At 32.7% G+C, this 15,004-nt stretch overlaps 1 protein-coding gene across 1 annotated transcript; it reads right to left on the minus strand.

The window, feature by feature from the left end:
* Positions 1-1,407: 1,407 nt before the first annotated feature.
* Positions 1,408-7,134, minus strand: LOC114193173 (phosphoglycerate mutase-like protein 1). The gene is made up of 10 exons (XM_028082884.2): positions 6,978-7,134; positions 5,874-5,935; positions 4,939-5,046; positions 4,669-4,748; positions 3,699-3,861; positions 2,924-2,998; positions 2,725-2,813; positions 2,154-2,273; positions 1,924-1,968; positions 1,408-1,847 (listed from the first exon to the last, which is right to left on the minus strand). The coding sequence occupies exons 1-10, from the start codon at positions 7,129-7,131 to the stop codon at positions 1,763-1,765; spliced, it is 981 nt and encodes a 326-aa protein (XP_027938685.1). The 5' UTR covers positions 7,132-7,134; the 3' UTR covers positions 1,408-1,762.
* Positions 7,135-15,004: the final 7,870 nt, after the last annotated feature.

Raw genomic sequence — 15,004 nt, forward strand, 5'->3', positions numbered from 1 at the left:
TATCTCTATCTAATCAATTGAGATTAGAAAAAATTACAAGGACAAGAATGAATCTTAAACCAAGATTTGAGAACAAAATTACTAATTAAACACTTTATTATGCTAACACGTGATCACTTTCCGAACGATTTTATGCCAATTGAACAAAAGGGCAACATTAACTCTCTTTAACGAATATTAAAACTCATTTAAGTAAAAAACAAATATAAAAACTAAAATAAATCAAATACATAAATGAATTATAATACTAACTAACAAAGTAAAACATAAATTAATCATATTGTATATGTTACAATATAAAAAAAAAATTAGTTTAAAGGATTAAATAATAGTGTTGCCCGCCAAATAGAATAAAACTTAATTAGTCGCATTTAAAATTAATAGAATTTTACTCTTTAGTGAATGACGTATCTTAAGTCAAAACGATTAAAGTATACAGAAAATCTCATCAATAAGCCTTTGTTTTTATTTTAAAAGATTTAGATTATAACTTTAAAAGGAAATAATCTAAAAGACGGTTCAAATTAAGTTTTTGTCCAACTAAATACACGATTTTTTTTTCCGATTAGTCTAAACTAATAACATTATCGATTCCCCAAACAACTAGTCAATCTAATTTGATTCAGTTTTTAAAATCGTATATAGTCTTGGTTCTTGGTGCAGTAGACAAATTCATTAGTGTTGACATAGTAGACACTAATTTGTTATTAATTTTTCAATTTAAATAATTTAATAGTTGTTAAGTCGACGTTAATATGTTTTTATTTCAAAATTTATTTAATTTGGTTTTGACTTAGTTAATGTTAAAACAAAATTTATTTTTAATATTAAGTTAATTTGTGTCGGTTTATTCGATGTTAATGACAATAATTTAATAAAGAAATACAATGTCCATTTTTAATAAAATAAAAATATAAATGAAAAAAAATACGGTGGATTAAGAAAATGAATGTGAAGAAAGGAAACAATGAAAAAGAATGTGAATGAAGAAGATGAAGAGAAAAGATGTAGATGAAAGATATGTATATAGATAAAGAAGATAAATGCGGGTATAAGTCTGTATGAGTGACATGAGTGTCAGAAAATTTATATAAAAAGTGGAAGAGAAAATTTGTGAGTTGATGAATTCTCTCAAGTGAACTGAGTCATTTGTAAAACAACCGATAAGAGATTTTGTCGGAAACAACCAAAAAGAGATTCTCTCGAAGACAACTTAAAAGGGGATCCTCTAATGTACTCAGCTGCTAACAAACATTCTGATAGTTATATGATTCCTTAACCAAAAATTGCATTAGTATAAATATTTTGTTATGCATGATTGTACACAAATTCAACTACAAATTTCACAAATGTTGAGTTGATTAAACATCGAATACAATGGTTATAACTCTCAAATATGATCAAGTGTACACACAAATAATCTGCACGTCTTGTTCATACAAATAAGGATACACATACTTTCTTATGTTCCATAATACTAAACCAAGTTAATACCTTCATCTTAGTCATCTAAGAATCTAGCAATCAATCCCTTGAATAATGTCACTTGATTCGTACATTAAAAACAAAACAATAACAATGCCCCGAAAAAGGAATTTTGAAAATGATCCTATGATTGAGTTTGTTCCGGTGAAACAAAAAATTGAATCCTTGCTAGTAAATGCAAGTAAGAAGGAATCATATTATACTAATGAAAATTCCAGTAGAGGACTAATGATGACAAATAGGAGCTAGGTTTGTTCCGCCTAATCCCAGAATGTTTCTAGTCTGCAGCTTCACTGGGAACATCAGGGCCACGAGGAATCTTGCCAGGATAGTTAGTAGTTGATTCACTTGATCCAATCATACTGCAGGTATAAATACTCAAATGAATTTTGTGCGTAAGATTGAATAGAAGTTGTGTTGTGAAAGTAAAATGCTCACCCTCTATCAATGATGACCATTGAACGCAGCTCACAATTTGTAAAGCTGTAAAACAGAATTGTCAATCAGTCTAATGAAAGTCGAACACTTGTAGGGCTTACAAACAATTAGTTAAGGTTACCATATTCTTGAATGATTATAATTGATTCTTAGTGTTCAGGAGACCTTTTCAAAACATACTTTATTTTTTATTATCCAACCATTATCGATTAGTTAAGGGAAATACTTACTGTTTGCATATTTCACTCTTTATATTCGGGTGACAATCTTTTCCAAAAGCACGAAGGGTATTAAACAGAAAACTGCTGTGGGTAACAACTGCTATCTCCTTCTCGTTACGTGTCCACAACCTGAACCAAAAAAAGATGTCAGATCTTTTGGCTGTAACACTTCTGCTGCTAGATGACACTTGCAACAAATAATTGTGTAAAACATATTCAAGCTGGGAGAGAAAAGGTAAGAATGTGAGAACCATCTAAAATGTAGATTTTGACCTCATTTCTAAGTCACATTCTCACATTCTTTAAAATCTAAATATGAGGCCACAGAAACTGCAAACAAGTGTTTCAGATGCAATGCAAAAAAAACAAGGCAAAAATCTCAGCAAACACTCGAAGTCATCCAAACCAATACATCTTTCTTTTTGAATTTAAATTATGCAAATATGAAAGAAGCTTAATTTGTGTTTGCTCGTGCCTCTTTGTTCTATGCCTACCTTTTTGTTCAGCAAGATTAATCTTTCTGTTAAATATGCATAGTGATTGACAAGAAACATGCATAAAATTATTTAATCCCGCTTACCATTCCAAAAACTTCAGGCCCCTAGCCGAAACTGCTTCTACCTTCTCTCTGACGTCGGGTTTCCACAAAATGTCTTCCTCACTCTCAATCTAAACATATTTCACATTAAGCATGAATTTTGTTCAACCATGTTCTTCTATTTATCTTTTGGCAACCAGTGTGCATCAGAACAAACTTGATTGTTAAAAGAAACACTTACAAGTGAAAAATCAATTGCTGGAAACATATTCCGGTACTCGCTGATGGCTCTTCTCTTATCACAAGGATGAACTCCCTGTATTACAAAAATAAAGCATTATTTGTATAGCGAATGAATTTAAAACGATACGAGGGAGGTATTTCAATTTTTTTTCCCTCCTCGTCTTAATTAAATCTTGTCGCTAGTTACAAGTTCATTGGCCACATACATATATACACAGAAATAAGTAACCTCTACTAATTGTTTAATGAAACGGCTATTCAAAAAGTTTATACAGTGCAAACAGCAGATTATAAAATAATTCAAAGAAGCCATATTCACTACATACTACAATAAACCAACCAACTTTGAACAGTTTAAGAATTCAGGAGACCTTGTTGGAGATGTCATAATCAGACGTAACATAAGAACAAACATAACTGGGCAATATTTGAACCAAGTATAACTTTTTGGGGCCGTTTTAAACTCTCGGAAAGCTTATATAATGATTTGAAGTTATTCAGTAAAGGAACACACAGAAAATGCTCGAAAAGATGAGACTGGAAGACACAATGTTCATCATTTTCCTTGAGCAGTGTTAAAGCTCGAGATGACGGTCAATGGTCTAGTAGCCAAATTGTAAACTCAGGTGGTTTATCTGTATTTTTTTAATTTTAGGAACCCTAGGGAATGATTTATGTAAATCAGTTTATTCAATCACCCAAACTGCAAAGCAAGACAGTACTTATCATGTTGTGTAGCATTTATTTATAATCCTCATTGCATAGTAACATACTATTTGCTCTCGGCAAAGCTCCACCGCTATAAATGGAGGGCAGTTCAGACTAGAAACTGCAAGATGATCACTCTGTCCGACATTTTCCACCATAAGAGGTTGTTCACTAATCCCATCAGTGTATACTTCACCACCAAAGACTCCAACTGCTGTTTGCATGGTCCTGTAATGTAATAATTAGCAATTTCAATTCACAATAGCTCTAAACACATAAGGATTCTATTTTCTCACTAAATGAAAGACATTTAAAAAAGATTTCTTCACACATACCATCAATTTATCGTATCAACTAGGTCAAATTCTATCTCAACATCAATAATTAAACTAAAGAATCCAAACATAAAACATAAAAGATATGGCTGATATTGTTTCCAACTTCTCTTAAATTTAAAGAGATATTAGAAGTCCCTTCCTAAAATTCATATTGTGATCATGATTTAAACGAAAGAAGAACATGAAAGACATTACAGTAACATGAGTCAGAAATAAATATACAAGCACCAATATAACAGACCGGCAGACACAATGTGTTGAAATTCAAAAACTAATGTCAGATAGTTTCCCTAATTATCCCAATATTTATGTTCTATTGTTACAAGTCAGGTTGCAGAAGAAACCATAATAACCTGTTCATACATGACCAACCAATAATACATTTACGTTTTTACAAACTATGTCCTAATATTCTGTCATTCTGGCTAATTTCTGGTGTTATATCCACAGTTGTCTGATGGTAACATATCTCGTCCCTGCTTTGTGAAGGACCTTTTACACATTTCATAAATATGTTTATATAGAACAATAGATAACACACATTCTTTCAACTTATCTTACCAATAAACATCATTGCCAGACATGGTTCATATTACACACTTGTTCAGATGTAAATTTTCAACAAGACCATAAAAGAAATAACAGAATCAAAGTGATACATATCACAGGAAAATTCCAAATAACAATTTAGTTATACCTTAACAATGGGGAAACCACAACAAGTTCGACAGTTTTCGAAAGTCCAGTTGCCTTTACATGTTTTCGCAGATTATCAACCTGTCAGAGCCACAAAGCGACGTTTAACGACCAACAATTGACCAGGGAAGGAAATAAGTGGATAAAGAACATTGTTATTGACTAATTGTTTCTTTGATAGGAAATCACTTTGAGAGGAATTCTGCGTAACTTTAAAACCAACCAGAAATACTCGAAAACATGACGTTAAATAAATCTGCCTAGCAACTACCTGGTTCCAACCGAGAGGGGTTAGGTGTGCATCAAAATAATCGTAAGACATGTATTCATCATGGTTCTTCTCTCCTGCAACATTATGAACTCCCTGAGCATGTCTAACCTGTGTACAAAAGTTTACAAGACATTAATGCCATAGAAAGTGATCCAAATGATGAATTATCTCAAGAGGAAGAGTAAACCATGCACAACATCTATGGTAATTTTCAGTTTAAGAGTCATACCATTTGATCTTATTTTACTTTACTTTGGCCCCTTCTTACCACATCAGTTTTAAAATCTTTTTTTTGAAAGCTTTTATAAGACCTATACTTTTAAAATATTTTATTTACACTTTAAACATGTACAATCTTTCCATGGTGAAAAGCATTTTTTTTTTATTTCTCAAGGTCTTTAAGACCTTCCCATGTCACATTAGAATCCTCCAATGTGAATTTCTTATAAGACCTATGCTTTAAACTTAAGATTGTGACTATTACTCTTTCATTGAAGATGTTCTAAGATCTGTGACTGAAATACCTAGTTTAAGGAATTTAGTCTGCATGAACTGAATTCCATGTACTCATCCTTACTTTTTGAAAGATCCCAATATATTAAAGAGGAAAAGCAATAAAAAACTGGAACGAGTAAGTTGCTTGCACTGGGAAATCTGTGAATGTCAGTGATTCGAATAACTTGGAAAAAGAAGGAATGAAACTTCAGTGAAGAGCCCGTTGAAAATGGATGACTAATTTGAATAACTTTGTCTTAAATTTTTTAGTTATTTAAAATTTTTTTTGACAGATAAAGCATGTATGCGGTACATGTATGAATTGATCTTACTAGCCTTTTATGAAATAAACGAGTAAACCATAAGCCAGTACCTTCACCAGTTCATTTTAAAAATATTGAGAAAAACAAATATGATTGAAGGATAAAATTGCAACAAACCAGGTGAACAGTTTTGCATCGGTGCAAAGGATAGAGAATTTGACCTGCAGCATTATCCATACCTGCAATTACATAAAAAAGAAAACAACAAAAAAGAGTTACCAAAGAGGGCACCAAGCCGGATTTATAAAATGCAAAGCTATACGCCTTTGTGATGTTTAAAGAAAAGATAACCTAAACAGACAAACCGAATAGTCAGCTTTTGTAAGAAAAGCTAAGATACGCCGCAGCAAACAGTTTTTAATTCCCAAAAGTTGCAAGCTAACACAACAGCATATAGGGGGAAAAGGACTTAAAAAGCATAAGTTCTTTTCTAGCTAAAGAAAAATATATGGTTTGATTATTACATCTCTATAATGCAACGAATGTCAGGTGGCTTTCAAGAACGTCGACAATGACCATCAGTGTTGAATTCTTTATTTTTGTTGTTTAATTAAAAAAAAAAATGGAAGCAAGAGAGATCAAATTGAAGACCACTTAAAGGGTGAACCCACATCTCTAATAGTAAAAGAATAAAAACAAAAGTTAGGTCGGCCAAACATAATATCATAATATTATAATACCATCAACTTCTTCGAAAACCAAATTCTCGATATATGATCATAAATCCTTTAAAAAATGTTAAAAAACGTATGTTCCTCCTCCCCATCCCTACTTCACAGGATTCAATCGTGCGATCTACACTTCTCACTGGTGCCTCTTTTAAGAACGTTCTTCGCAGTAAAAGAATATGATAACAAATAATAAATTAACGAGGATTGTTTGTTGAAAATCTTCACGCTCAAGGATCGCTGCGGTATAAACGGATAAACTTAAAAACCGAATCTAGTTCTGCTCCGTGAGATCTCAAAAATCGGAAACCAATACTAGAATTTTGGAATTTGGAATCCGAATCAAACAGTAGCTAATAAAATTATTCTCGACACACATGTCATTAACGTCTTTAACAAGCTTTTTCTATCCGACTGAGGAACATTTCCTAGAACAAAGTAGCGCAAAATTTCTGGTGCAAGCAACAAACGAAGTTGGATTGAAGGAATACAAATCAAATCGATAAAAGAGTAACGAAAACGATGAAAACGACACCGTCGTCATTTGACGTACCAGAAGAAGAATCACGTGATGCGAGAAGAGAGTGTTTCAACTGCAAGCCAGAAACGAAAAGCAGAGGAAGCGTGAAGAGTTTGACGAGTGAGTAGGAAGACGAAGTGCAAAATCTTACTTTCTTTTCTTTTATTATTTTAATAACTTCTTTCATTTTTTGTGACAGCTTCTTTTATTATTGCAATCTAACGGTTGACAGTTAATACTGTACACTTACACTGTTATTCCCTGAATATCTTCGGCATATTCTAAACCAGTGTCTTAAATATTGAAAATTTCGTCGGTATTACTAATGATATTAAGATAATCATATTTTAAAATACAGATATTTATTTTAAGATATAGATATCGATAATTTTTCTCACAATTTTACGTGGTACCTGATTAAGTATCTTTATCTTCTTTTTTTTTTTTAATTTTTACATGTGCATTCTTTGAAAGAAAGCGGCAGAGAGCTCGAAAACGTGAGTGCACATTATTGAAGTTGAGAATAGCTTCTTCGTAGTCCTCAATTCATGATCTTCGTCGTCCAACTCTGTTTTCCTTCTTCGATCCATATTAATGTAAAAACCCTTCTTTTTCTTCGTCACAAAGGTATAGTTTTTTTCATTGTACATGAAAGGTTTGTTGGTTCGGTCTCCATATCCATTTGTGTGGAAATGAGCAATTTTTGTTGTAGTGTGTAAGAGCATGGTCACACTAGTGGTTTTAGACATTGGCTTTGGTCTTTGTTGTGGAATGTAATCGAGCTCGTTTCTTCGAAAGCTTCATAGTGGTAAATTTTATTTATTTTTTCATATTGGTTATGATGATTATGTCCGTAAAAAGAAAGATTGTAGATGGGTTCTTATTTGAAGTGTGGGTTGTTTAGGTTGGAGTTAACCTTTTGTGTTGTTATTTTGGTTGTTGTTGTTTGTGAAATGCTTCCACCCACATCTTTTCTTCATTAAGTCTTATAATTAAGTTAGTGTATTGAATTTGTGTAACCCAGTTGGGTTTGGCGCTTTGCATATCACTATGAAAGTAAAATTTCAGAAGTTTGTGGATGTATAAGATTGTGTTTAAAATACTTTATTATATATCCTAAAAATTATTAAATTTCATTTAAGGACCCCTCAGATACAGCCTAAGCCAGTGTCCTCACGAAATAGTTTCTGATCCTCAATTTGGTTCACATATTGGTGTTAGCTTATGTAGTAAACTATAAACACATATTTGCTTACTTAAAACTTAATATATACGAACTCATGGTTTATGATTTGCACATTAGTTACCTTTTGTAGTTATAGTTGAGGATGGATGATATTGACCGATTGATTTATTGAGTAAACTTCAAATGAAAATATGTGCCTACTATTGACTTCATAACTATGAAATCATCACTGATTTGCACATTACATATCCATTTTACTTAAAGTTCAGCAGGAACCATTTATATCGATTGCCTTATTGAGTAAACTGTAAATCCACATATGTGCTTACTTAAGAGTTAATAACGCATTGGAGAGTTATTTCAGAGACGTTAAGAATAACACATAAGCTTGAATGAAAAGTCATTCGAGAGCTATCTCAGACACTTAAGAATGACGCATAAGCTCATATAAAAAACAATTTCCTTTCAATGGTGAGTAAAGTGATTGATCTCCTTTCTCTCCCATCAAAATCTCCCTCTTATCAGAACTCCTAATATTCAAACAATGATGCAACAACTCGAATCTTTAAAGCCTAATACTTTAACTTGGAGATAAGGCTTTGATGAAGCTCACATCGAGACAACTTACAAAAGCTAGCCATAGCTCAGCCAAGAAGCCAATCAGTGCCGCAACAAGCACGCCTTACACACCAATCAAACTCCCAAGACTAAGGAGACTTATGTACCTACTCGACCTAATAGATGATGTTAAGTAATGCGACCCAACCCAATAAGGCCCAATTAGCCTCGTCACCAAAAAGATAACAAAATATAATATTATAAGATACATCTATTGGGGCAAATATTCACATATTAATGATAATTATGACAAATCTCGGTAGTTTGATTACATCTTGATACTCCTTGATATTAAATATTTACAGGATATTTGGTATATCAAATAAGGTATCACATTATTATTTATTATTGCTTATTTGAGGTATGTTGTTATTTGTACTCATATTGTTTTATATTACATTACATGTTTTATCACATAGATCCATGACCCAAAATGCCCTTTAAATACATCTAGTATTATCAAAGAATACAGACTCTCTTATACTCGTTCTCTCTCACTTAAGATTCAACCTCTCTTACTGACCTAAGTCTCGGCTAGTCTTTTGCTGGTGGATCTTCCTTGTATTCCCATTAGGGATGTCAACGGGGCGGGTAGGGTACGGGTAGTAGTTCCCCCGTACCCTACCCGCTGGATAAATATTCGCCCCGTACCCGTACCCATATCCGTCGGGTATCCGTTATGCGGGTACCCGCCTATTTTTTTCATATCCACGGGTACCCGTTGTTATTTACAAAAATATTTTAAAAAATAAATATTTAACCATAATTAGTGTTTGGATCAACAAGTCCACCTTCTCCGATTGATTCTTGAAAAACAAACAAATAAAAAATCACTAACAATTTATATCGTAGTTTATTTTTGAATGAAATATTAAAGAAATTACTAATTTCATCAATGTCCACATCTTGCAACATTTTATAAAGTTTCATGTTGTCCAATTTTAATCTAGAAGAGCCTGAAAACATAAGAAGTTCATTAAAAATTTCTAACAATCACTTGATTAAAATATCTAAGTAAAAGTGTTAATTTCATTACCTTCCATGTTGGTCCATAACTAATCTTGGACACACATCAATGCCTCCAGAGTATCTAGAAGTAATCTACGTGGGATAAGAATCCGACCACCATTACTGAATGAAGACTCATAATGTTTTTTAGTAGTATACATATACATATATATATATATATATATATATATATATATATATATATATATATATATATATAAGTAAAAGTGTTAATTTCATTACCTTCCATGTTGGTCCATAACTAGTCTTGGACACACATCAATGTCTCCATAGTATCTAGAAGTAATCTACTCCGATGTGGGATAAGAATCTGACCACCATTACTGAATGAAGACTCAGAATGTTTTTTAGTAGTATACATACATACATATATATATATATATATATATATATATATATATGAGGATATTTTTATGAATTAAAGTTTAGTGGGTACGGGTATCCACGGGTACGGATACTATGATACCCATACCCGCCCCGTTAGCATGCGGGTATCAAAAATACTCGTATCCGCGGGTAGCCGGTATCCATTTTTAATATCCGTTTCTTACCCGTTGCAGATTTTATTTGCGGATACCTATGGGTACGGATTTTTTTGACATTCCTAATTCTCATCTTCAAGAGCATACATCAAGATTCTCCCGTCCACTCAAATCTTGTCACCTGTCCAAATGTCTACGTATCGGCTCCCGGTAAGAATAATACTAAAGAGAAATATTTATAAGTTATATTTTTATCAATTTTCAGTTTTAATATATTCAATTTAAATATTCCATTTATTTTTACTAATCTTATCAAATAATGATCTTTAAACATTTAATGATCATCAATTTATATTCTAGTATTTAAATAAAGAGGCAAATTTATATTCTAATATTTATTAGGTATATTTTGATCAATTTTCAGTTTAAATATTTTTAGTTTAAATATTTTGTTTGCCTTTACCAATCTTATCACATAATGGTCAATGAAAATTTTAGTAAAATTTTATAAATTTTATTAAAATATATATATCATTTTAAATTATTTAAATTAATATTGTTACATATTTGATTTACTTTGATTTATAATTCTGGATTTTTTAAATTTAAATATTTTGTTTGTTTTTATTAATCTTATCGAATAATAGTCTTTAATAAAATTTTCTAGTTATGTTTCCTAAATTTTAAAGTAAATTATTTTAAATTATTTAAATAGACAAATCTTTAAGATTCCATCTTTTATTCTATTTTTGTTATCTCAAAACTTTTTGAATTTTAAGATTAATTATTTTTACAATATTAATATTGTAAGGCCCACTAAAATGTCTTATTCCTTTCTACTCTAAATTAAAGGGCTGCCCCATGTAAGTTGGGTCTAAGGGCTGGCCCAAAGGGGAACCAGACCCCTAAGTCTGCCCTAACACATCACTCTCTTCTCATTTAAGAAAAAAACAATCGCTTTGCCCTTTCTTTCCCTAAAACAGAACCTCTGCTAGGGTTCCACTCTTTGTCCTCTTCAAGTGAACTCCAACCAGATCTCCACTTCACGTAAGTATGTTCCAACTCATACCTTGTCTCCATTTAGTTCTTTCTTCGTGGTTCCAACTAGAGTCAGTCTTGGTGAGCTCGTTTTGAACTTGTTTCACTGTTTTCCAACTCTCGAAGCTACTGCTTGAGCTACTGTTCGTCACGGTTCGGGTGTCGAAGTCTCTTAGCCAACACTTCCAGGTAAGGGAAGTTAGGGTTTACGTCTTAAACTTTATTGATAAGTTTTATTGTCATTTTCGTGATCTTGAATGCATGATAGAAGTTTTGGTGCTGTGAATATGTACTATGTGTTTGGTACGATTAAAATGTTTGGTCTGTGCGTGTGTGAACAATGGAGGGTCCTGCATTTCTCGCCCAAGCGACTTGTCTCGCCTAAGCGAGATTAGCAGCACTTGCCCATTTCTGCCTGCGCAAGCTGTCGCTTAGGCGACGAGCTCCAGCTTTGAGCGAAAGCACGTCTCGCTCAGGAGAGGAGGTCTCGCCTAAGCGAGAGTGCGTGACAGCGCCACTGTTCCTCTTTTCGAGCCCTCGCCTAGGCGAAGGGAGCTCGCCTGAGTGAGACACTCTCTCGCCTGAGTGAGACTCTTTTGCCTGAGAGAGGGGCTGGGCGAGAATGCGCTAGGTTCTGTTTTCTTTGCTGCTCTTGTATGACTACTATATTGTTGAGTGATTTGGTCTGTTTAAAAACATGAGAGGCATGATGTGTATGTATGGGATTTGTTCATGAATTTAATATGATGAGTTGGTTATGGAGTTGATATGAAATATGGAGGGATTCATGGATAATAAATGATGAACCTTGACATGGTGTTGTTATGAGCAATAATTCTATATTCACCGGGAAGGATGCGTTGGTATGAATTTCACATGTGATTTATATATGCATGATAAATATTTCTGGTTTGATTATGATTGGTTTGTGGTCATTGTGTAAATCCTTGAAATCTCTAGGTGAGATTTCATGGTCGTGCTTCAGTGGTCGGGACGTAATTCCATGGCCCTGTTAGTGGGTGTCCATGGTGGTGCCCCACCTATATGGTCTGCTAAGGATTCAAGGTAAGGTTGCATCCTGACTAGGGATGTCAACGGGGCGGGTAGGGTACGGGTAGTAGCTCCCCCGCACCCTACCCGCTGGATAAATATTTGCCACGTACCCGTACCCATATCCGTCGGGTATCCGTTATACGGGTACCCGTCTATTTTTTTCATATCCGTCGGTATCCACGGGTATCCGCGGATATTTACAAAAATATTTTAAAAAATAAATATTTAACCATAATTAGTGCTTAGATCAATAAGTCCCATTTCTCCGATTGATTCTTGACAAACAAACAAATAAAAAATCACTACCAATTTATATTGTAGTTTATTTTTGAATAAAATATTAAAAAAATTACTAACTTCATCAATGTCCACCTCTTGCAACATTGTATAAAGTTTCATGTTATCCAATTTTAATCTAGAAGAGCCTTAAAACATAAGAAGTTCAGTAAAAATTTCTAGCAATCACTTAATTAAAATATCTAAGTAAAAGTGTTAATTTCATTACCTTCCATGTTGGTCCATAACCAGTCTTAGAGACACATCAATACCTCCACAGTATATGGAAGTAATTTACTCATTTGTGGGGTAAGAATCTGACCACCATTATTGGATGAAGACTCATAATGTTGTTTACTAATATATATATATATATATATATATATATATATATATATATATATAAGGTAAAGTTTAGCGGGTACGGGTATCCACGGGTACGGATACTATGATACCCGTACCCGCCCCGTTAACATACAGGTATCAAAAATACCCATACCCGCGGGTAGCGGGTATCCATTTTCTACTCGTTGCGGGTTTTATCCGCGGATACCCGCGGGTACAGATTTTTTGACATCCCTAATCCTGACACTCTAAGCAGTTAGTTAGTCTCACTTAGAGTGGACTGACTCCTGTGGTGAGAGTAGCAGAAAGTCTGAAACTCATTAAGGGTTAACCTTGTGTGTGGGGATTGATTCATTGTAACACTTGTAAGATATAGCTCGAGCGTGAGCAGAGGTATCCACCACAAGTGCAAGCATCCGCTGAATCCGACCAGATTATATGTAATCTGGATGAGTCGAGTTGAGTCTTAGTGTATTGATTGAAAGGTCATAACATGCTTGGATGATATATGTATATTGGACTATGATTGTATACCTGATTGCATGATAAAACTACTTTTGGCTCTAGCTTACCCTTTTGTTTTGTTGTGTGTTCTGTTGTGCGGTTCTCTCTTTTGCAATGATCATCAACTTGTTGATGTGAGCAAATGTGAGGAACACTCGTGGCCAACAGGGAGGTGATGATTTCGCTGCTTAGTCGACTGGACTTGGGCTTTTCTTTTTATGTCTTTTGCTAGGGCTATAGCCCATGTATTATTTGATATGTACTGTGTTTCTGGTTATTTTAGACCTTGTACTTTGTCTTGTTTGACATCGTGGTATGTCCTACGATTTCTTTTTTATAACTTTTGGATATTTTTAGGGAGTGAGTCCCTACTCCACATATCTGCTCTTATTATTATTTTGTGTGACGTGTCATTGAAGTAAGTTTATTTATTTAAATGGAACGTTACAAATACACTTATAATATTAAAATATATATATATATATATATATATATATATATATATATATATTTACTTTGAAGTTGAAAAAGTGTAATATGTAGACAAAACTCATTATAAAATTATGAATTTAAATAGGTTACGTTTAGGAACTATGTAAGAATTTAAATTTAAATATGTTACATTTAGAAAGTAAAGGTTGGTTATGTACGGAGACTCAGTTTAGCATTTTTAATTAATTAATTTATACATTTAAGTTATATTTGGTGGTAGATTTTTAATTTTTCTCTGGTGGGATTACAGAGTTTACAACGAAGAATGACAAAAAAAACTTCAACACACTTAGTATCGGCCCAACACGACCATGGAAAAACTACTGTCGACTAAATATCATACCAGAATGTTTGGAGGTCGTCTTGGTAAAGACCCGGGACATATATTATATTTACTAATTTCTGCTCAGTAGGAGGTCATTCTTGAAAAATCTAGGATGTGTATCATATCTATTAATCCTTACTCGGCGGAAGATCGTCTTAGTAAAACCCAAAATGCGTATCACATCTACTAATTCTTACTCGGCAGGAGTCACTTCGGCAAAGATATAAGATTAGGAATGACAAATAAATTTATTTATATGAATATTATTTAAACATGTTCATATAATTTATGCACATCTTAATATTCATCTTAAATAATTTGATATATATATATATATATATATATATATATATATATATATATATATATATATATATATATATATATATAAATTATTTTTAGTCTTTAATTTTATAACTTTTTCTTCTTTTAGCTATAAACTTTTCTGTTTTTTCAATTTGTATGACTTATCATGAAATAAATTCACAGAATACTTTCACTCTTCGCTCTTATTAGAATCTTTATGTAGTTATAATCAAATGAGGTATGTAATTTAAATTTTTTTATATTTTATATTTGAATATTTCTATTCCTTTTTAATATTTTTATTAAATGTTTATTTTTTTCACTTTAAAATCTTTAACTCTTAATTTTAATGTTTATAATTAATGTTTAATACCATAAACATTTTATTCACTAGGTAATATAAAAA

Source organism: Vigna unguiculata, chromosome 8 (assembly GCF_037176805.1).
Source record: "Vigna unguiculata cultivar grain cowpea cultivar isolate G323 ecotype 2 chromosome 8, ASM3717680v1, whole genome shotgun sequence".
Classification (NCBI taxonomy): Eukaryota; Viridiplantae; Streptophyta; class Magnoliopsida; order Fabales; family Fabaceae; genus Vigna; species Vigna unguiculata.

Excerpts from the sequence above, each read along its gene's own strand:
- LOC114193173 (XM_028082884.2), bottom strand. The coding sequence starts at position 7,131 with ATGAAAGAAGTTATTAAAATAATAAAAGAAAAGAAAGTAAGATTTTGC. Across the intron at positions 2,999-3,698 it reads AGCTTTGCCGAGAGCAAATA|GGAGTTCATCCTTGTGATAA; the intron begins GTATGTTACTAT and ends TTTGTAATACAG. Across the intron at positions 2,814-2,923 it reads CAGCAATTGATTTTTCACTT|ATTGAGAGTGAGGAAGACAT; the intron begins GTAAGTGTTTCT and ends AAATATGTTTAG.